Genomic DNA, 24,324 nt, shown 5'->3' with positions numbered 1-24,324 from the left:
CCCTGCTTCATATATCCCCTATATATTTTTTTAAGTTTGAGTCTTAGTCAAGATCCCAGCTGGAAATAGGCGGCATGCCCCAATTAGGCTAATACCAAGAAAGTGTATTTATAAAGGGACAATTTACAAAGTTGTGGGGAAAATGTTAAGGAAATCACAAGGTGCCCTAGCCTTGGTTAGCAAGCAGAGAAGCTATTAACAACCATTTTCACAGGGACAGGGGGATTATCTGAGCTGTATAGAGGAAGCCACCTTAAGGGAGCAGTATCCTTTTGTTGAGAGGCCTAATAAGGAAAGTGCTGGTGGGAGGGAGGGGGGATGGGGGTGGAGAGGTGGGGGGGTGGGGCGGGGTGGTATACCTGAACCTAAAGCTCCTCCATTCATCCTGCTGGGGCTCCTAATGGGTAAAACCCAGTGGAAGAAGGAAGGAAACTTTTTGATATAGATCAGCCTCCTGGGGCTGAGATTAGGATGGTGAGTGGATCTGGAAGGACAAGTGGAATATACCTGGTGTAGTATTTTAAAAACAAACCCATATAGTTCTATGAAAATGTGTGTAATTAATTACTATCAAGATATAGAATATTTCTGTTATCTCAAAAGTTCCTTCATGCTCCTTTTTGGTCAGTCTCTTGTCTCACCTCCAACCCCTGGCATCCACTGATCTCTTTTCTGTCCCTGTAGTTTTTATCTTTTCCAAAATGTCATACACCTGGGATCATGTAGTATGTAGTCTAATCAGTCTGGCTTCTTTCATTTAGCATAATGCTTTTAAGAGTATTCCATGTAACAGTAGTTCATTCCTTTTTAATTGCTGAGTAATATTCCATTCTATATATGCCCAAATTCTTTCTTTAGTTGAAGGACATTTGGTTTTCAGTTTTGGGCAATTATGAATGAAGCTGCCATAAACATTCACATTTAGATTTTTGTTAGACCTATTTCCTCATTTCTCTTGGGTAAGTACCTAGGTTATGAAAATATTGATCTCAAATTTAAATGCTTGCAAAAGATATAATTTCCTGTAAAAAAAAATTTCCTATGAATATTGATGTTTTAAAATAAAACATTTAAGTATCTGTGATTTTTTGACCGTTTTATTATAAAAACACAGATACAGAAAACCATACAATACAATGTATAGAAATACCTGTTTGGTTTAATAAATTATTTATAAGAGCAACATGCTTATAACCTCCACCCACATTAAGAAATAGAATTTTGGCAACCACTCTAGAATCTCTTCCATCTGTCCCTTCCTTCACCCCCAGAATGACTGCTCTCCTGTCTTTTATCATAATCGCCTTCTTACTTGGAAATGTTGTAATTATTCGCTGTTCACTTTCAAATATTAAAAAACAAGTTCTTTCACAGCCAGAAGATTTACAGTGTCCCTTTATCTTTTTGAAATTGTATTTTTTTTTTTTTAACTTTATTTACTTATTTTGAGAGAGCATCCACGTGGCAGGGGCTGGTGAGGGGAACAGAGGGAGAGAGAATCCTAAGTAGGCTCCATACTGTCAGCATAGAGCCTGACGCGGGGCTTGATCCCATGAACCCTGAGATCATGACCTGAGCTGAAATCAGGAGTCGGATGCTTGTATTTCTATTCCACTTGCCTTCAGAATTTTATCCTAATTCACGTATTTATGTTTATTTAATAATTCATCCTTTTCATAATTCTTTGTACAGGAATATGTATATATGTTTAAATTTAAAAATTCTTCTAGATTGTTATGAGCACAGTTATTAGTGCATGGTTGGTCAACTATGAATACTATACATTTTAAAGGCAAAATTTATTGAAATTTTGGAATTTATTGGAAATGTACATCTTGGTGGGCAGGACTTTTTCCAATTAGTGCATGTGTATGAATGCCATTGCTTAGATAATAAAAAGCTTTGGTATCAATCTATTCTTGTTTCTTAATACATGTAAATATTGAGAAAGCATAGTGACAAAAGTAAGGGGAAGAGTTGTTACAGCAGTTTCTATCTGAAAGCAATAATTGGAAACTGCCTGACATGCAAAGGATGTTACCCATACATTAGAGTTACTCACGTAGTAAGCACAGAAGCCGGTAATCTATCATATTATTTTTTTATAGGTTATGCCAGAATTGGAGCAATATATCACAGTAAGATTAGGAATGGGTGAGCAATATGCCATTATTTATAATGTGGGAGAATGATTAAATCCCAGGTGGGTTGGCACTTCAGATTTTGGACCAGAGTACATGTGGAATTGAGGATTTAGAAATGAATTTTCTTTCTTTCTTTTTTTTTTTTTAAACGTTTATTTTTGAGAGAGAGAGAGAGAGAGAGTGTGTGTGTGTGTGTGTGTGTGTGTGTGTGTGTGTGTGTGTATTTGTGTGTGTGTGCATGCACGGCAAGGGTGGGGAAGTGGCAGAGGGGAACAGAGGATCCAAAGCAGGATTATGCTGTCAGCAGAGAGCTGGATATGGGGCTTGAACCCATGAATATCAAGATCATGACCTGAGCTGAAGTTGGATGCTCAACCAACTGACCTACCCAGGCGCCCCTGAAATGAATATCTTTAAACCTCAATTGTGCCTATATATGTTTTGAAAGGTTTTAGCGTAGTTCTGGGTGTCTCTGTATTAATTTGAAGAGTTAATTGCCACTTGGAAGGTAGGTGCACTGGTCGAGGAGTGACTGGGGTATGTTTCCTGTCTCCTGGTAGGTAGGCAGAGATGGGCATCTTGAGCAGGAGCCATGGGAGCAGGGGCATCTGGTTGGCTCAGTCAGTTAAGCGTCAGACTTCAGCTCAGGTCATGATCTCACTGCTTGTGGGTTTGATTTCTGCAGTCAGACTCTGTGCTGACAGCGCAGAGCCTGGAGCCTGCTTCAGATTCCCTCTCCTCCTCCCTCTCCCCCTGTCTGTGTCTCTCTGTGTCTCTCTCTCTCTCTCTCTCTCTCTCTCTCTCTCTCTCTCTGTTGCTCCCCCGCTGGAGCTCTGTCTCTGTCTGTCTGAAAAATAAACAAACATTAAAAAAAAAAAAAAAAGCCACTGGAGTGAACAAGCTCCTTACTTGCTGGTAGGTTGTCATAGTTAAGGCTTTCCGTAGGTAATGTTGATGGGGCATGTGGGAAGGTTAAATTGACCAGTACTGCTCTGTGATTTGGACTATCTGTGTAGTGGGCCCAGCTGAGTAGCACTTTTGAAAGCTGTTTGATATTTACTGTTTTATCTTTTTTTTTTTTTTTTATGGCTTTATCTTTTAAATTACATGTAACTTTGGTTTTTTGGTATACTTTATAAAATATAAAGATGTCTTTTTCTTGTTTTTTTAAAAACTATTTTTATTATTTTTAAATTTATTTATTTTTTAATTTACATCCAAGTTAGCATATAGTGCTATAATGATTTCAGGAGTAGATTCCAGTGATTCATCCCCTATGTACAACACCCAGTGCTCATCCCAACAAGTGTCCTCCCCAGTGCCCCTTACCCATTTAGTCCATTCCCCACCCGTAACCCCTCCAGCAAGCCTCAGTTCTCTGTATTTAAGAGTCTCTTATGTTCTGCCCCCCTCCTTGTTTTAATATTACTTCTGCTTCCCTTCCCTTATGTTCATCTGTTTTGTATCCTAAATTCCTCATATGAGTGAAGTCATATGATACTTGTCTTTCTCTGACTGGCTAATTTCGCTTAGTATGATACCCTCTAGTTCCATCCACGTAGTTGCAAATGGCAAGATTTCATTCTTTTTGGTTGTTGAGTAATACTCCATTGTAGACATATACCATATCTTCTTTATCCGTTCATCCGTTGATGGATGTTTGGGCTCTTTCCATACTTTGGCTATTGTCAGCTGCTATGAACATTGGGGTGCATGTGCTCATTTGAAACAGCACACCTGTATTCCTTGGATAAATACCTAGTAGTGTAATTGCTGGGTCGTAGGGTAGTTCTATTTTTAATTTTTTGAGGGATCTCTATACTGTTTTCCAGAGTGGCTGCACCAGTTTGTGTTTCCACCAGCAGTGCAAAAGAGATCTTTCTCTGCATCCTCACCAACATCTGTTGTTGCCTGTGTTGTTTATTTTAGCCATTCTGACTGGTGTGAAGTGGTATCTCATTGTGGTTTTAATTTGTATTTCCCTGATGATGAGTGATGTTGAGCGTTTTTTCATGTGTTGGTTGGCCATGTCTTTGGAGAAGTGTCTATTCATGTCTTTTGCCCATGTCTTCACTGAAGTGTTTTTTGGATATTGAGTTTGATTTTTTCTATAGATTTTGTATACTAACCCTTTATCTGATATGTCATTTGCAAATACCTTATCCCATTCTGTTGGTTGCCTTTTAGTTTTGCTGATTGTTCCCTTTGTTGTGCAGAAGCTTTTTATTTTGATGAGGTGCCCCAGTAGTGCATTTTTGGTTTCCCTTCCCAAAATATAAAGATGTCTTAAATTACCAGTTAAAGCGCTTTTTTTTTTTTTAATGCCTTTTACCATTCAGATCTTTAAGTAAAATTGATCCACTGAAGATGTGCCATTTTTCCTTTGGCTTTTTAGATACCTCTGATAAATAGCCACATATTTTTATTGACTGATGGTGAAAAAAATACATTCCCTTCCACAGAAGCAAATGCTGTTGACAATTTCTTATATAGCGTTTCACAATCTTCAGTATGCTTAGCATATGAATCAGTGTTTCTTAAACATGCAGGCACACACAAATGGGAGCATGATACATATATATAAATACATGTATACATATTATACGTATATATACATATATATATGGAGAGAGAGTGTGTACGTGTATACACACTCTCTATATATAGTGTATCGTGCCTTGCAGAACACTTAAGGGAAAATCTCTCAGATGTACACTTATCAATACTTACAGATTTACTTGTTCTTTTGTAGCAGTTCCATGTTTCCCATTGTATGAGTGTACTATACTTTAAAATTAGCCTGTTAGGGACACTTTGACTATTTCTAGTTCTTCGCTATTACAAATAATTGCTATATTGAACATCTCCCTACTTGTGTGTTGTTTTTTTTTTTAATTTTTTTTTCAACGTTTTTATTTATTTTTGGGACAGAGAGAGACAGAGCATGAACGGGGGAGGGGCAGAGAGAGATGGAGACACAGAATCGGAAACAGGCTCCAGGCTCTGAGCCATCAGCCCAGAGCCCGACGCGGGGCTCAAACTCACAGACCGCGGGATCGTGACCTGGCTGAAGTCGGACGCTTAACCGACTGTGCCACCCAGGCGCCCCTCCCTACTTGTGTTTTTGAGCATAATGTCTCAGTATAGTGGTAGAAGATGTTGTATACATTAAAAGAAATTTTTTTAATGTTTATTTTTGAAAGAGACCATGAATTGGTGAGGGGCAGAGAGAGAGGGAGACAGAATCTGAAGCAGGCTCTGCACTGTCAGCACAAAGCCCAGCGTGGGGCTTGAACCCATGAACTGTGAGATCATGACCTGTGCTGAAGTCAGACATTCAACCGACTGAGCAACCCAGGTGCCCCAGGGTGTATACATTCAGATTTTCAGTTGATGTCAAATTTCCAAGTAGATGTGTGGCGCCTTTTTTTTTTTGCCTTATCCTTCTATAAAACTCTGGGCTTTTTGCCTAGCTGAACGAATGCCATTTATTTGGAGAGTTTAATTTTTTCATTTTAGAATTTGTACATCTTTTTAAAAATTTCAAATCAAAATTTATTTGTGCATGGTAATGGTTGAAAGGTTCCCAGCCCTTTTCCCCAGTCACCCCAGTTCTCCCTGGAGTGACCATTTATTTTTTGTTTCGATCCTTCTGACAAATACTGTGCACATAGAATCAGTAAAAGTAGTTATGGGTGTGTGTATTTAAATTCACAAATGTTAACATGCCATTTTGTACCTTGCTCTTTCTCTTAATATATTTTGGGGCTAATTCTGTGGCAGTATATAAAAATGTTCTTTCTGGCCTCCCTCCCTTTTTATTTTATTTTTTTAAGTTTATTTATTTTGCGAGAGAGAAAGCATGCACACATGCAGGGACTAGGTATTCAGAGAATGAGAGAGAGAGAATCCCAAGCAGGCTCCACACTTAGTGCAGACTGATGTGGGGCTTGAAAATGCAAACCACAGGACCATGACCTGAGCGGAAACCAAGTCGGATGCTTAACCAACTGAACCACCCAGGTGCCCCCCCTTTTTAATTTAAAATGCTGCTGCATGGTCATGTCCATTTCTGTATGTGCTATAAATTCCTTAAATGGTTTCTGTTGATGTGAGACTTTTGGGTTGCTTCCGGTATTTTTGTTTTCTTTTTAAGTTGCTTTATTTTTCAAATACCACTTAATAACTGTGTGACTGTTAGACAGTAACTTATGTCTGTTATCCTTTATCTGCAGAATGGGATGCAGGTTCACATTTCTTTATCTGAAACCTTTGGGACCAGATTTGTTTTGGAATTCAGGATTAATTTGGCAAACAGAAAGTGTGTATATTTTACATCAATACCCCATCAGAGTCTGAGGCAGCATTCTAATCAGTGTTGGTTCAGAAAAAGAAAATACATTTCTAAGTAGGATACTCTAAATAGCCTCACTTAGGTGAGGTCAGGTTTTGCTTCAGAATGTATTATGAAAAAATTTAGTTTTCAGAGCTTTCTGGGTGTTGAAATTGTGATAAAAGCATATGAACTGGTAGTAGTACCTACCTCAAAAGGTTACTGTGAAATCAAATGAATTAAGATGGCAGAAAGTATTTATAACAGTACCAGGCACATACTGAGGGCTAAGTAAGTATAGGTATAGTTCAGCCTGGTTTTATTTCGTTCCCCTCCCCCCCATCAGCTTTATTGAGAAATAATGAACATATAACATTGGGTACTTTTTTAGTTTTTGATTTTTAAAAATTTATTATTTTTTAAGTAATCCATACATCCAATGTGGGGTTCGAACTCACAACCCTGAGATTGAGTTGTATGCTCCACTGACTGAGCCAGCCAGGCACCCTGTACTTTGATTATTTGTGTGTGTGTGTGTGTGTGTGTGTGTGTGTGTGTGTGTGTGTATATGTATATATATTTTGGGGGGGAGTGCAGGCAGGGAAGGAGTGGGGCAGGGTGGGGGGCGGAGGGGACAGAGAATCCAGAGGTGGGCTCTGCACTGACAACCTGACAGAGAGCCCAGTGTGGGGCTGGAACTCATGAACTGGGAGATCATGACCTGAGCTGAAGTCAGATGGTCAACTGACTGAACCACCCATGTGCCCCTTTTTTGTACTTTGATTTTTAATTGTGTATGAAATAAAGTATCTTTTCATAAGTTATTAATTCCTTTCTGTTTCTTTTTCTATAAATTGTCTATGTCTCCAGCTTTTTTGTGTTTGTGTGAGATGTTGGACTTACTAATGTGTACGAATTTATTTTAATTAAAGAAAAATTTTTAAGTTTACTTTGAGAGAGAGTGCATGAGCGTGGTGGAGGCAGAGAGAGAGGGGAGAGAGAATCCCAAGCAGGGCCCAATGTGGGGCTTGGACTCATGAACTGAGGTCATGCATCATGACCTGGGCTGAAATCAAGAGTCAGGCACTTAACCAACTGAGCCACTCAGGCACCCAAGAATTTTTAATATATTAAGGAAATTATTAGCTTTTTGCATTTCCCTAATGACTAATGATGAGCATTTTTCATGTGCTTATTTGATGTCAGTATAGTTTCTTGGCAGATACCTGTTCACATTTTTTTGCTCATTTTTAATTGGATTGCTTATTTTCTCATTGAACTTTAAGAGCTCTTTATATATTTTATATAAAGGTCTTTTATCAAGTCTATTTATTGCAGACGTTTTCTCTTGAGTCTGTGGCTTGTCTTTGCATTGTTTTAACAGTGTTTTCTGCAGAGCAGAAGTTAACTGATTTTAATCAAGTCCCATTTTATCAAATACTTCTTTTATGGCAAGGGAGTACACTCTCTTCTTCCCTAGGTATTCCGTTGTTGGACAGTTCTAATTGATCTTTAGTATTTTTGCTCATTAGTCCTTATAGTTTCAGTGAATTGAATGATTTTTACGCACTGAATACGTTTGTTCCCTCTTCTCATGACAACCACTCTGATATTTAAAGGCAGCTTGCATATGATGGAGGTACCCCTTACTGCCCAAATTAACTTTTCTAGTTACCTCACCTGTATTTAAAAGTCAGTAATCGTCTCCAAAGCCTCTTTATCTGTACAGTCGTCTTTGTCAAAAGTCAAAGGTTTTGTTTAAATTTAACCTTCAGCAAATCATGTGATACACATTTGTCCAAAACATTAGATGTTTAACTTCTTTATCTGGATCTCTTCTATTAATGTGGATTATGATGGTTTATCTGCTTTAGTATTTCAATTTTTAGCTGCTACCAAAGATAATAAAATGTAATAGAACTCAGGGTGGATCTTTTTATGGGGTGTTTTGGCCATTTGTTTAATTGGTAACTGTTCATGTCATGAGCCTCGCTGGGCCTGTTTTTCCTCATCTGTGTTGATGGCTTTGGTGAAAGTGAAAGGAAATATATTCACTTTTTTACAAGGGTGAAAGAAGTATATATGTTGTTAGTACGTATATACATACTATACGTACTAGCATACAGTTACACAGATGTGTATATCTGTATGTACCTAGCTTCAGTAAACATTAATTCATGGTCAGTCTTGTTTTATTTTTATTCTTATATACTCTTTTTTTTTTTTAATGTTTATTTAATTTTGAGAGAGACAGAGTGCCAGGAGGGGAGGGCCAGAGAGAGAGGGAGACACAGAATCTGAAGCAGGCTCCAGCCTCTGAGTTGTCAGCAGAGCCTAATGAGGGACTCGAACTCATGAACCAAAGACCATGACTTGAGCCAAAGTTGGATGCTTAACTGCTGAGCCACTCGTGCGCTCCTATCTACTCTCCTTTTTAAAGTCTCCCTTATTTTGAAACAAATTCCAGACATTGTATTTCATACATAGATAGAATTCTTTAAAAGATAAGGATTCCAAAAAAGGTAACTGCAATACCATTGTTACTCTTTAAGGTACTTAATATGTATCTTTGGCAGTTTTTATTATGTTTTAAGCGTATGAACAGACTATTCTCAGACTGTAGGCAATTCAAGAGATAGGAAAGTCTTGTCCCTCATCCCATCCTTAACAATGACCTTATCTCTACATAACACAGATCTGCCTCATTCTTTCTAAATAGGTACATAGTATTTAGATATGTGGCTGTATGATACTTTAAGTTGTTCTTTATTGGTAGGTGTTCATATTGTGTATGAAAGCAAAAACCAGGAAACAAAGTTGTGAGTTTCCTTGTTACTTATGTTAATTTCATACTTATTTTAGAGTAAATGCATGTAAATAAAACTGCTTGCTTCAAGGGTAAGTCTATTTGACATGTACATTTTTGAAAATATTTATTTTGAGAGAGAGCTTGTGTGCACAAGCTGGGGAGAGAGAGAGAGAGAGAGAGAGAGAGAGAGAGAGAGAGAGAGAGAGAGAGAGAGAGAGAAAATATCCCGTGCAGGCTCTGTGTTGTCAGCACAGAGCCTGATGCAGGGCTCGATCTCACAAACCCTGAGATCATGACCTGAGCTGAAATCAAGAGTCAGAGGGTTAACTAACTGAGTCACCCTGTTGCCCTAGAAATGTAGTTTGGTTTTTACTACTCTGTAGAATTTCTTTGTATGAGCAGACCACTTTATTGACTGTCCTGTTAATGAATATTTAGATCTCATTGTTTTAGAATGATGTTGCTATGGGCATAGTTCTGTTATGCTGAACCATGTGGAATTGCTATTAGTTGATTATTTTTAAAACGGAGATTTCATATGGTTCAGCTGAATACATCTTTTGGTGTATGTTTGCACGAGTATCTATTTGGTAAGTACTTTGAAATGAAATTGTTGTGTCATAAGTGTTCTGTTTAGTTTTTATAGATAATGCCAAAGTTCAGTTTCCTCTACCACCAGTTGAAGCTGCTTTACCTTCCCCACAATACTTGATATTGTGAATTTTAGCTCTTTTGATGGTTGTGTTGTGGTATCTTATTATGGTTTTAATTTGCTAATGAATTAGGCATCTTTTAATGTATTTTATATGTTTATTGAATATCCTTTCTTTTTGAGTGAGTTGTCAAGTCTCTTGATCATGTTTTAATTAGGTATCTTTTTATTCGTTATATGCATTCTTTATATAGACTCAATACCTTCCACTCTAGTTTGGTAGTTCTTTTTAAAAAATTTTTTTTTTCAACGTTTATTTATTTTTGGGACAGAGAGAGACAGAGCATGAACGGGGGAGGGGCAGAGAGAGAGGGAGACACAGAATCCGAAACAGGTTCCAGGCTCTGAGCCATCAGCCCAGAGCCTGACGTGGGGCTCGAACTCACGGACTGCGAGATCGTGACCTGGCTGAAGTCGGATGCTTAACCGACTGCGCCACCCAGGCGCCCCTGTAGTTCTTAAATAGTATTGTTTTATGGACAGATTTAATTTTGGTGAAATTTCTTTCTTTTCCTTTATGGTTAGTGCTTTTTGTATCTGGTTTAAAAAAACTTAACCCACCTGAGGTCCTAAAGATTCACTTCTGTATTCTAAAAACTTTGCATTTACCCCCATATGTACGTCTCTAATGCATCTGGATAGGTAAGAACTCTTGTTAAGTGAAGGAAATTTACCTCTTTTTTGGTAATACTAGTTGCAGTTAGGTTTTTCACATTTTATTGTTTCTTTTAACTTTAACATGCTGAAATTTTAGATTTTGTGTAAATTAATATGGATTATAGGCTTTGTATCTGAGAATTTCCCCATTCCAGTGTAATGTATTTTTTAAAATTCTCTTTTATAATATATGTATAGTTCCATTTTCTGTATGTAAGTCTTTGATTAATCCAGGATATATTTTAATACTTGAGGTAAAAATCCAACTTTATTTCCCTCAGATATTCCAGTACCTTTATTGAATAATCCATCTTTCCCATAGAGATTTGAAATTCCACAATCAATATACACTGATGTCCTGCATATATTTTGCTCCTTCTCTCTTTTAAGCCAGTAAAAATATTTTTTAGTTTGAAAATTTGCTGAAACTATGCATACTCTCCCTGAGAAATGTGTGCACATTTTCATACAGTTTCACAAAATGTGAAGAAACTGTGAAACCCATTCATAAATCTCTGATCAAACTTATCAATTTTTTAAATACTTCAAGGAGTATCCTTCATTCACAGAAGACTTGTTACCCCACCTATTTATTTTTCTTTACAAAACTATGTATACTCCTAGTATTTTAAGGACTGATAATGTTTGTGTTTCTGTTGCTAAGGGAATCATCCATTTCCTTTCAAAATTAAGAATCCTCAAGGGAATAGTGGGTATTTAATCTTTTATGTGCCATTGCTTTCTGTGTTTTAGATAAGCAGTATGAGGCCTAGAGAGATAATACGGCTTGCCAAACTTTTGCACATCTAGTTACTGGCTTAGCTATGTTGTTTAACATCATGCTTGTCATGTGTTTCCTTCATTATGATAAATTCCCTCTTTTATATGTTAGCTAATGTACTAAAGATTGAGTAACTAGTGATGCTAGAATCTAGTGATGTTGGGGCACCTGGCTGGCTCAGTCAGAAGAGTGTACAACTTTTGATCTTGGGTTTGTGAGTTCGAGCCCCATGGTGGGTTAGAGATTACTTAAATAAGAAAATGTTAAAATCAAGTGATGTTAAGAGACATTTAATAAGTATCTGATAGCGGATAGTGCTGGGCTAAGTTTTAAATTAAGAACTTTCTATACATCCAGTCTTCACACTTAGCTTGAGGAACAGTAGGGCTTAGAATGTAGTTTTGGATTCCTTGCATGAAGCTGGTAGACACAGGGCGCATAAAGGAGAATTGATGAACTTACAGGTTAGAGCCCACTAAGAAAAATCTTGCTAAAAGATTATTAAAAATACGTCCTGTATTATGGCAGAGTGGTAATAGCTATGTTAATTTGCATCTATGTGATGTTGTATAACCTATAAAATATACTTATCTGTTCAACCTGCCCTTCAGAAATATTTTGTTAATTTTTTGCTGAAGAAATAGCCTGAACTTCTTAAGGCCTCGTTTTAGCCAGAAAGTGGCAGAATTGGCACACGTTCATTGAACTCCTAAACCTGTCTTAGCTAGGAACATGTTTCTGTTTATATAGTCAATTTAGATTAAAACAGTAATGCATAGCTTCTCTGGAAGAAAATAACTGATATTTATTTACTTTTTTTTTTTAACACTTGATGTGTTAAGATACCAAATGAGTTTATGTGACAGAGAAGCTGGGATATTTGAGGGAGGAAAGCAGTTGGAAGTAATTGTTCTGCATTTTAGGATAAGATAGCCTTGCTCTCTCTTCTAAAGATATAGTTGTAAATACTTGTTGCAGAGCTAAATGATGAAGGGAAGGTGTTTATTTTATATATTAGAATACTCTTGTGGAGAACTTGGACAGCATTTATTATGCAGAACTCTGTTGGTAATGTATGTTTAGAAATTTAAAAATAGGTAATGTATTTTAATAATTCATCTGTAGGGTTGTTTTTGCTATACAATTGAATAGATGAGTTGATTATACTTGCTAATGTAACTTTTAGTTACAACTTTTAATGAGAATATTTTCTGTAGGGCTCTTTATTACTTTGTACTTAAAGTAGATTTATATAATAAGCACACAACAAAGTTAGACATAGGAAAGATGGCTTATTTATAAGAATAGTAACACAACATGACAACATGTATTTTCTCTGATTTTAGGAGAAATGGGAGTAATAAAAGTGAAACTTGAAGTAGTTTCTTTTTTAATTTTTAATGTTTTGATTATTTTTGAGAGAGAGAGAGAGACAGAGCATGAGCAGAGGAGGGGCAGAGAGAGAGGGAGACACAGAAGCAGGCTCCAGGCTCTGAGCTGTCAGTACAGAGACCAACATAGGGCTCAAACTCGAGATCATGACCTGAGCCGAAGTTGGATGCTTAACCTTAACTGACTGAACCACCCAGGTGCCCTGAAGTAGTAGTTTTCTTTCTTTCTTTCTTTTTTAATTTGTTTTATTTTATTTGTTTTAATGTTTGTTTATTTTGGGGGAGGGAGGGGCAGAGAGAGAGAGGGAGACAGAGGCTCGGAAGCAGGTTCTGTGCTGTCAGTACAGAGCCTGATGTGGGACTTGAACTTAGAAACTATGAGATCATGACCTGAGCCAAAGTCGTATGCTTAACTGACTGAGCCACCCAGGTGCTTCCCGAGGTAGTAGTTTTTACAAATAGGGATACTGACATTTATTGCTCATGTAAATGCTGTTCTTTGTTTTTTAGTCAGAAAGATATTTATTACATAAAACAATTAGAAACAGCCTACATAAAATTTGGCATTAAGATGGTAGAATGCTATGCAGTGGCAAAAGTGATGTGATAATACATTTAATGACATCTCACAGACCTTTGTGAAGCTAAACATACTAAGCACTCCCATAATGTATTCATTAGGAAATAATTCCTTCGGTAAGGCTGTAAAGTAGCCTAGGTCAGTGACTTCCCTTCTGAACAGATGAGGAAATTGAAGCCCTCAGGAAAACTCCTGAAGTTAGGGATCTTGCCTGAGCTCTGAAGAGCTCGTTTAACCAGGGCAAGTAAGTCTCCAGACTCAGCTACCCCTACTCTTTCCACTTGTTAGTAAAAGCTGTGGTGGTATTTCTTCTGGCTTGATTTAGACTTGACTTTGCTTGACTCAGATGTCAGAGTCACCTTTTAATTTTCAACTTTTCAGTATCTTAGGCTTAGTGATTGGTACTTCTGAGATTATGAAAACTATAGTTCCTTGCTTTCTGCTGGAAAATATCTAAGAATAAAACAGGTATTAGGTCCCTTCTAAAGGTAAGTAAATATTAATCTAACAAGTTAAATTAGATTTAAAGCCATTGGGTAGTATTAAAAATTGTGCATTGAATTCATGTAATCATCCCTTTGCCTATATTTGATGGTTTGTTAATTGGGATCTGTAATTTGGCTTTTCTTAAATGTAAGTGCACTTTTTAAGTATAAACAATAAGTTTGGCATAAACATTTTGCCGTTGTTTTTCTACTGCTAAGTTCTGGGAGAATTAATCATAATACCAGTTTGAGTCATATTTTCATCTTGTTTTTAGAAAGGCTAACAAAAAATGTTTATGATGATAGAAATTAAAGATAGTAAAAATGAATTGCCCAAGTACAAAATGAATAGTAACTGTAAGATTTACTACTTGCGGATATGCATAGATAGCCACTGTAGTCACTTAGGCACCAGAGCAGCTGTTAAGAAAAAAAATCTTTGAAGTTATATGGCTTTTAGGGTTAGGAGAAAGAATGGAAACAGAATTAGAGAAAGAAACCTGACCCTGAGATGGGTTTCTAGACAGAGCTGGCATACCTTATGGGCAGCCCTACACCAGAGAAATAAACTGCTGGAATGTTTTCATTTATTGTGTTACACTGTTTAGATTCTACTAAATAAATTTTAGTTTAAGCATTTTTATTTGAAAAACCCATAATAATCTCCAAGAAGGTTTGCTGAGTCCTTTAATTCTGAATTGATCTAGTTGCTTAACGCTGTTGAAATCTCTTGAATTAAGGATAACAATTTTAAGGGACTTGAATGACTAGGGAGAGGTCACTAAAAGGCATAAGAGCTCTATACTAAAAGGTGGAAGGGGAAATGTCAAATATGTAAACATTCATTAATTTCTTTACAGTTTAACCTTATTGCAGTTATTTCAAGACTGATTCTGTGCTCTTAGCCAGATATCATTATTTGTTAAATTTTACATTGATGTCACTTAAATTTTTATCCTTGACTTATTTTTAATTTTTATAGATAAAGTGGAGAATTTTAGTGAAGAATATGAAAAGAATAGTCACCATATTTACAAAAATGCTGAAGACAGTACTAAGAAATCGAATGCAGAAACAACAGTAGCTTCTGGATACAAAGCTGATGAAATCAAGGAAACAAATGATACTTGGAACTCCCAACTTGGAAAAAGGTCAGAATCTCCATCAGAAATATCTTCCATCAAGGGATCTGTAAGAACTGGTTTGTATGAATGGGATAATGATTTTGAAGATATCAGATCAGAAGATTGTATTTTAGGTTTGGATAGTGATCCTCTTTTGGAGATGAAGGATGAAGATTTTAAAAACCGGTTGGAAAATCTAAATGAAGCCATTGAAGAAGACATTGTGCAAAGTGTTCTTAGGCCAAGCAACTGTAGGACGTACTGTAGGGCGAATAAAGCAAAATCCTCACAAGGAGCATCAAATTTTGATAAGCTAATGGACGGCACCAGTCAGGCCTTAGCCAAAGCAAACAGTGAATCAAGTAAAGATGGCCTGAATCAGGCAAAGAAAGGCAGTGTAAGTTCTGGGACCAGTTTTCGAGGGACGGTTGGACGGACTAGAGATTACACTGTTTTACATCCATCTTGCTTGTCAGTTTGTAATGTTACCATACAGGATACTATGGAACGTAGCATGGATGAGTTCACTGCATCAACCCCTGCAGATTTGGGAGAAGCTGGCCGTCTAAGAAAAAAGGCAGATATTGCGACTTCTAAGACCACTACTAGATTTCGACCTAGTAATACTAAATCCAAAAAGGATGTTAAACTTGAATTTTTTGGTTTTGAAGATCATGATGAGACAGGAGGTGATGAAGGAGGTTCTGGGAGTTCTAATTACAAAATTAAGTATTTTGGCTTTGATGACCTTAGTGAAAGTGAAGATGATGATGAAGATGACTGTCAAGTGGAAAGAAAGACAAGCAAAAAAAGAACTAAAACAGCTCCATCACCCTCCTTGCAGCCTCCTCCTGAAAACAGTGATAATTCCCAGGACAGTCAGTCTAGTACTAATAATGCAGGTAAGACTTAAAAAAATTATTACAAGTAAATGCATTTTAAGTTTAAGTCAACAGCTACTGAGTTTCTGCTTAGGTACTTAATTTTAATTTGTTATGTTTAATTTTAATAGAAGTATTATTTAGAACCACAGATTGTACCTTATCCAGAGGTACAGTGTTTTAAATGTTCATAATCAAGTTCCACATTGTAAGGATCAAATTATAGATTGGGTCTTTTAATTTTGTGTTTTAATTTTGCCTTTAGCACTTGAGAATTTTAAAGTGTGTGTGTGTACAGGGATATTAGACATCTTGATGTTTCAACTTTGAAAATCCAAATGCAGTTGGGGACTTGGTAGATTTTGGACATTTAGAACTACATAGATAATAGATGGTTTGTAATGAGGGAAATATTAGAAAATTAAAATTGATTAAAAGCATTTGTAGTTGGCTCAAAATTAAACTAATGTTTTAAAACATTGTCAAGAAATTTTAAGTTTAAAGTTAAAAGGTAAATGTTAATCTTAAAAATCATCCTCTTGAGTTGATTTAATAAAATTGAAAAGTGCTAGTTAAGTATTTATTCACTCTTACCAGTGAAAATTTAATTTGTCTCTTAAGATAGTAGAGCCAGTAATGACTGGAGGCTCTCAAGGAGTTGATAGTTTCTACTGTGAGAGACCAACACAAGTAGGTTAGCTTCACTATAATTAAGTCACTACCTGACAAGGGCTTAGTGAAGTGGATTGATTGTTGAGTGAGGAAGAGTAAGCAAAAGCCTCTGGGATCCAGGGGCTATATTTATATATATTTAACCAAATACATAGTTTCTCTGTGTCACTTTACTTGTTAAATAATGTTTTTGTCTGTTAAGTCATATAAGAAGTGTCATTATGGTGAATTAGAATTCTAATAGTATTCTTACATATAGATTCTTGTGTACATTATAAGTCATACTTGAGACTACCTAATGTTTTGCTTTATTTGGCCTAAAAATAGTTTTGTTAGATTAGAGTCACTCTTTAAAACTAGAGGCATATAAGAATAGTCCCTAAGGGCTCACTCCTTACTCCTCTAACTGTAAAAATTAATAAATAAATAAGGGGGTTATCAATTCAGCCAGTGTTGTCTTGAATCTCTTCTGGAGAATTGAAGTTTGCAGCATCCTTGCTAGTCACATGAGATGACTGGGCAGAGAGCTTAGGGTTGCTTTGTCAGGAGGATGATAGTAATCATGCACAAAACCTGAACTCCTTTCTTCCTGCAATTTACTTAGCTCTTTCTTCTAACTTTGGTAGCAAGTTATTTTGATCAGCAATTGAAAAATCTCTGGCTGAAATTTACATTTTGGGGTAGTGTAACTTTTTAAGCTTTGAAATGTGAGATCATCAGGCTCCCTTTCAAAAACTTCTTTCATATTGCTACCAAATAAAATTAAAAAATTAGAGACCATTTGCTACATCCAGGGTCTTCAACTGATGTATGAAATAGCAAACATTTTTTAAAAAATTTTTTAATGTTTGTTTATTTTTGGAAGAGAAAGAGCATGAGCAGGGAAGGGGCAGAGAGAGGGGTACACAGAATCTGAAGCAGACGCCAGGCTCTGAGCTGCCAGCACAGAACCCAATGCGGGGCTCGAACTTACAAACGGTTGAGAGCATATCCTGAGCCGAAGTCGGATACTTACCTGACTGAGCCACCCAGGTGCCCCATGAAATAGCGAACATTTTTAATGGTTGGGCTAGTGATAGTGAAAAGTCTTCCTATTTTACTTTTTTGTTTAGGCTAGAAGAAATTTAACGGCTTAGGAATTTATCTAATTATTTGGTTATTTTTGTATGAAGACCCACAAATCATTGAGCTACATTGTACTAGGTCATTTTATATCTTTTGCCAAAAATAGCTGTCTTTTTTTTTTTTTTAATGTGACTTTTGTACGTGCAAGCAGACATTCTTTGAAGGCCAGCATGATTCAGTATACTTAAGCTCTAGAAAAATGTTAAAGGTAGATAACTGTGTGTATATTTAAACTAGAATGCCCAATGTCAGTGTCCCTAGATACCCAGCAGTTATTTTAGAAAAGAATCGGTTTTGCCATTTACAGAAAATAAAACTGAAGCACATACATACTAACTTGGTTTCTGATTTTCTTCTAAAGTTGGGGTCGGCAAGCAAGAGGGTGAGAATGGCAAAATGAGACTTATCGTTAGGGATGTTTTGTCAACTGAATGGTGCTTTTATTCCTGTATTCTTTTACCCTGCAAATGCCACTCCCCAAATGCTCATAGGTTGTTTGGTAGATAATTTGAAATATTGGAAAGCTAGCTAGTTTTGATTACCATTTCAGAAAACTTGGATTTTACAGAGGATTTGCCTGGTGTGCCTGAAAGTGTGAAGAAGCCCCCAAATAAACAAGGAGATAAATCAAAAGAAAACACCAGAAAGATTTTTAGTGGTCCCAAACGGGTAAGTAAAGCATTATCAGTGATTTGTATTATTTATATATTATTGGAGGACTCAGTTCTGGATTTTTTAATCTGAAAATTACTAACAAATTTTGGGTTCAAGGGATGTAAGTCAATTTTTAAAAAAATTGTAAGCATTTTTTTGAAGTGTGGTAAAATATATACTTAGCATAATTTTTATTATATGTACAATTCAGTAACCTTAAATACATTCACAGTGTTTTGTAACCATCCCGTTATCTATATCCAAAACATTTCATCATAGCAAAAACTCTACCCATTAAACAATAACTCCCCCTTTGTCCTCCCAGCCTGTGGTAAACACTATTCTACTTTTTGTCTGTATGAATTTGCCTATTCTAGTTATCTCGTATGAGTGGAATCTTACAATTCTTACCTATCTGTGTCTGGCTTATTTCACTAAGCATAATGTTGTTAGGGTCCATCCATATTGTAGCACATATCAGAATTTCAGTCCTTTTTTATGGTGGAAGAACATTCCATTGTATGTATATACTACATTTGTTGTTGTTTTTCAAGGGTATTTTATTGAAGAGAAGACCAGACTCTGCCATCCACTGGTACAACTCCTCTATTATGTGATATAAATATATTGAAGGTTACTGTTTGTATTAGTTTTAAGCCATAAACTGGCTGGCTTAAAACATGTTTATTCTGTCACAGTTCTGCATGCTAGAAATCCAAAATTAAGATGTTGGGAGGGTCTTGCTTTCTAAAAGACACTAAGGGGGTTATTTGTCCTTGCCTCTTCCAGCTTCTGGTGGCTCCAGGTGTTTCTTGGCTTGTGCTGCATAACTCCATTGTCTGTCTCCGTCACATGGCCTTCTCCCTCTTTCCCTGTCTTCTTTCTCTTAGAGGAACATTTCGTATTTATCACATTGTGTTTATTCATCTGTTGGTGGACACTAGGGTTGTTTTCACCTTTTGGCCATTTTGAGTCCCTGCTTTCAATACTTTTGGATAAACAGGAGTAGAATTTTTGAGTGAGTAGGTGTGTGTTTAGCTCACTGTTTTATACCTTGACTAAACCACTTTACATTCCCACCAGCAGAGGGTTCCATTTCCTCCATGTCTTCACCAACACTTATTTTCTGGGTTGTGTTGTGTTGTTTCATTTTGTTTTGAAGTAGGCTTCACGCCCAGTGCAGAGCCCAATGCGGGGCTTGAACTCACACCCTGAGATCAAGACCTGAGCTGAAATCAAGAGTCAGATGCCCAACCACCTGAGCCACCCATGTGCTCCCCCCTTTTTTCTGATAATAGCTATTTTTTCTTTCTTTCTTTTTTTTTTTTTATAATAGCTATTCTAACGGTGAGAAATGGTATCTAATGGTTTGATTTGCATTTCCCTGACTAGTGATGTTGAGCATCTTTTTGTGGCACTGAGTGGTCATTTGTATATCTTTTTTGGAGAAATATCTTTTCAAGTCCTTTGTGCATGTTTGATTTTTTTTTTTTTAATCTTACAAAATTGTTCATTAACATTTTTTAATGTTTTTATTTATTTTTGAGACAGAGAGAGACAGAGCATGAGCAGGGGAGGAGCAGAGAGAGGGGGAGACACAGAATCTGAAGCAGGCTCCAGGCTCTGAGCTGTCTGCATAGAGCCTGACGTGGGGCTCCCAACTCACGGAGTGTGAGATAATGACCTGAGCTGAAGTCAGACGCTTAACCAACTGAGGCACCCAGGAGCCCCTAACATTTTTTAAAATTTAAATCCAAATTAGTTAACATACAGTGCAGTAATAATTTCAGGAATAGAATTTAGTGATTCGTCACTTACATATAATAATACCCAGTGCTCATCCCAAGTATCCTCCTTAATGCCTCTCACCCCTGATTTTTTTCCTTAAATTTTTTTTTTTTTAATTTTTTTTTTTTTCAACGTTTATTTATTTTTGGGACAGAGAGAGACAGAGCATGAACAGGGGAGGGGCAGAGAGAGAAGGAGACACAGAATCGGAAACAGGCTCCAGGCTCTGAGCCATCAGCCCAGAGCCCGACGCGGGGCTCAAACTCACGACCGCGAGATCGTGACCTGGCTGAAGTCGGACGCTTAACCAACTGCGCCACCCAGGCGCCCCTCCTTAAATTTTTTTTTAATTAAACAATTTTTTTAAGTTTATTTATTCTGAGAGAGAGAGAGAGAGAGAGAGAGAGAGAGAGAGAAAGAGAGAAAGAAAGGGAGCATGTAGGGTAGGGGCAGAGAGAGAGAGGGAGAGAGACTTCCAAGCAGGCTCTGCAGTGACACATCAGAACTCAGGAACCGTGAGATCATGACCTGAGCTGAAATCAAGAGTTGGGTGCTTAACTGACTGAGCCACCCAGATGCTCCTTTGTGCATGTTTGAAGTGAGTTTTTTGTTGTTGTTGTTGTTAATAGTTCTTTATGTAGTCTAGATATTAATCTCAGATAAATAATTTGCACATAGATCCTTCATTCTGTGACTTGTCCCTTCATTCTCTTGATAGTGTGCTTTGATGCACAAGTTTTTAATTTCAGTAAAGTCCCAATTTGCTTTTTCTTTTGCTGCCAGAATGTCATTGCCAAATCAGATGCATGACTTTTCCTTTATGTTTTCTCCTAAGAATTTTATAGTTTTAGGTCTTCGATCCATTGTGAGTTAATTTTTGTATATGGTGTAAGTTAAGGGTCCAACTTCATTCTTTGGGTGTGGGGGGGTGTCCAACTTCATTCTTGTGCATTATGTAAGTCATTTAATATGGTCCAGCATGGGTATTCAGAATAATTTGCTTGACTTTACCTGTTCAATAAAAAATTCCTTATATAACTTGTTCTTTTGTTGTTGAAAGTTGCAAGTTGTCAACATCTTTTGCAGATTGAACTGCTTTTGAGCAGCTCAAGAATGAGTAAAGCCAAGTCTTACGGCCTCATTTTATTTTTATTCTTTTACCTCTGTAAAGAGCTAATTGGGAATCTTTTCAAAGTAATTATGCTATACTTTTGTACCCCTTCATGTGACCAACCCCTCACCAGAAAAAAAAAAGTGCTTGATGCTAATTTTTTTTAATTTAATTTTTTTTGAACTTGAGTTATTTCTTTAATCTTTTTAAATGTTTATTTTTATTTTTGAGACATTAAGAGACAGAGCACGAGTCGGGGAGGGGCAGAGAGAGAGGGAGACACAGAATCGGAAACAGGCTCCAGGCTCTGAGCTCTTAGCACAGAGCCCGATGCAGGGCTCGAACTCACAGACTGTAAGATCATGACCTGAACCCAAGTCGGACACTTAACCGACTGAGCCACCCAGGCGCCCCGGTGCTAATATCAATAAACTTAAAACTTCAGAGCTTTGCTCTGGGGCGAGAACCCAGGGGCCAGGGCAGTGTGGAATATAGTCTGTATGGAATATATAGACTATAGTCATTAATGCTTAGGTGCCGCTTTTGGTTTGTATGAAATTGTGCATGGCATGTGTTAATTCCAGAGCAATAGTTATCAACTTCTTTGGTCTCAGGATTACTTTATAATCTTAAAAAATTTACTGAGAATCACAAAGAACTTTTTTTTTTTTTAATGTTTTTTTTTTTCAACGTTTATTTATTTTTGGGACAGAGAGAGACAGAGCATGAACGGGGGAAGGGCAGAGAGAGAGGGAGACACAGAATCGGAAACAGGCTCCAGGCTCTGAGCCATCAGCCCAGAGCCCGACGCGGGGCTCGAACTCACGGACCGCAAGATCGTGACCTGGCTGAAGTCGGACACTTAACCGACTGCGCCACCCAGGCGCCCCAGAACTTTTTTTTTTTAAAAGACCTTTTGATTATATGTGCAGATCAGTATCAAATTATAAGTGAAAACATTTCAAAAATACATATTAATAATTCACTTAAAATGACAACCCATTACATGTTAGTATAACATTTTATGAAAATTACTTTCTCAAAGTGAGAAAAATAACATTGTTTTACATTTTTTGCAAATCTTTTTTAAAGTTTGGCTTAATGAAAGACAGCTGGATTCTCATAGCCCCTGCATTCAATATATTTCATTAATGCTTATTTGGTTGAAATATATGAAGAAAATCCAGCCTCACACAGATAAGTATTTTTAATAGCCTTTTCAGGTAATTGTGAATGTTGTTCTTCCATAAGATACCAAGACTCAACAAATAGGAGTTTCTTAAAGATTAGTTGCAGTTTGGAATTTAAAAGCATACCAATGAACCTTTCATATTGTTACATTGAAATCTGTCGGTCTTTCACTTTTCTTTTTGTCTTCTCTTTGAATGGAATTTTTACACGTACATACTTTGTAACATCATCCATTGGTCATTTGGAAAATACTGGTTACACTGATTTATGTGCAGATCTTTCAAATGGTGACACATCTCGTTATATGGTATCAAAATCACAGTATCACTGCCAAAGTCATCAGAAGTCTTAAGTATTGGGAAGCTATCAGTTTCATAGTGGTAGGTAAAAGGTCTAAAATTTTAGTTGCTTAAAAGTTGAAATTTTTTCATTGGCAGAAAATACTTCAGGGTGAATGACTGACAGTGATAGGTCCACTTTGTTCATATTTGAGAAAATGTGTGCCTAATACCAAGTCTGTATTACAGACCTGTAAGCATAGTTTGTCAATTAGTTTTTCAGATAGAGAATGGTGATCCAGAGGTGCCTGGGTGGCTCAGTTGGTTAAGTGTCCAACTCTTGATTTTGGCTCTGGTCATGATCTCAGGATTGTGAGATTGAGCCCATTATCGGGCTCTGCACTGAGTGTGGAGCCTGCTTGGCATTCTCTCTCTCCCTCACTTTATGCCCCTCCCCAACTCTAAAAAAGAATCCTTCATCAGAAGCTTTTTCTTATATGAAACTGCATTTTATTTTTAAACTACGAAGTATCTGGCAGTAAAGAATATGATTGCTTACACAGTTTGGAGCCCCTATCTAGATTCATGCTAAGACTCCAACAGCTTTACCTGTTGTTTACTATTGTTTTCGCACTGTCCTTATGAATGACTAGACAGTGAAAAAGGCAAATAACATCTTATTATTGTTGTGAAAGTGGTTGAGTTTTGTGGATGCCTAGCACATGTTTTGAGAACTGCTGATTTATAGCATTCTACTTTATTTTCCTCCCTCTAGACTTTTTATTATGAAAAGTCTAAATTTTTAGAAAATGTGAAAGCAGTGTGATGAATACCCACATCCTCTATCTAGATTGATTCCCAGTTAATATCTTGACTCAGTTGCATATACATGATCTCCTCCCCTACCGTATATAAATGTATGTGTAACTTTTTTCTGTCTTATTTGAAAGTTGTGGAGTTATAGATGGCATACATTTTTAAAGAAAAAGGACAATCTCATATTCAACTGTGGTGATATGATTACAGTACTTGAAAAAATTAGCAATTCTTTGCATTGCCTGGGTGGCTCAGTCTTTTAAGCATCCAACTCTCGATTTCAGCTGAGATCCTGATACTGTGGTTTGTGAATTCAAGGCCTGCTCTGCACGCTGACTGTGCAGAGCCTGGTTGGGATTGTCTCTCCCTCTCTCTGCTTGCACTTGCGTGTTCTATCTCTAATGAACTTTTTAAAAATTAGAAATTCTTTGATATTATCTGATATCTAGCCTGTATTTCATTTTCTCCAGCTATCTCCTGATTGTCTTTTAGTTTTTCTTTTTCCCTCAAACCATGATCTTTTAGTTGTTAATATTTCTTGAGTCTTAAACAGTCCCATCATCTTTTAAAAATTCTTGTGGCACTGATTTTATTTTAACGAATTCATGTTATTTTTCTTACAGAATGTTCCACATTCAGAATTTATATGATTTTTCCTCTGGTGATGTCTTCTAAGTCATTACTCCACTATATTAAAGTAGCATAGTTGCATAGACCACTGGAATTCTGTAAGTTTGATTAGGTTTGGGTTAAACATTTTGACAAGAATAAGTCAAAGTGATAATTGTGTAT

The 24,324-nt window shown here is 36.8% G+C and overlaps 1 protein-coding gene across 2 annotated transcripts in view; it reads left to right on the top strand.

Moving 5' to 3' along the window:
- The window catches only part of WAPL (WAPL cohesin release factor), a 90,325-nt gene that overhangs the window by 13,850 nt on the left and 52,151 nt on the right, over positions 1 to 24,324 (top strand). Inside the window, exons 3-4 of one of the 2 annotated variants that reach the window (XM_047824922.1) lie at positions 14,875 to 15,918; positions 18,263 to 18,363. In XM_047824922.1, coding sequence (XP_047680878.1) covers positions 14,875 to 15,918; positions 18,263 to 18,363 — 1,145 coding nt within the window. Of the gene's footprint in view, positions 1 to 14,874; positions 15,919 to 18,244; positions 18,364 to 24,324 lie in introns of both variants that reach the window. The other variant, XM_047824921.1, reaches the window with a different exon arrangement.

This window comes from Prionailurus viverrinus, chromosome D2 (assembly GCF_022837055.1).
Source record: "Prionailurus viverrinus isolate Anna chromosome D2, UM_Priviv_1.0, whole genome shotgun sequence".
Classification (NCBI taxonomy): domain Eukaryota; kingdom Metazoa; phylum Chordata; class Mammalia; order Carnivora; family Felidae; genus Prionailurus; species Prionailurus viverrinus.
This window is presented reverse-complemented; position numbering and strand designations above follow the sequence as displayed.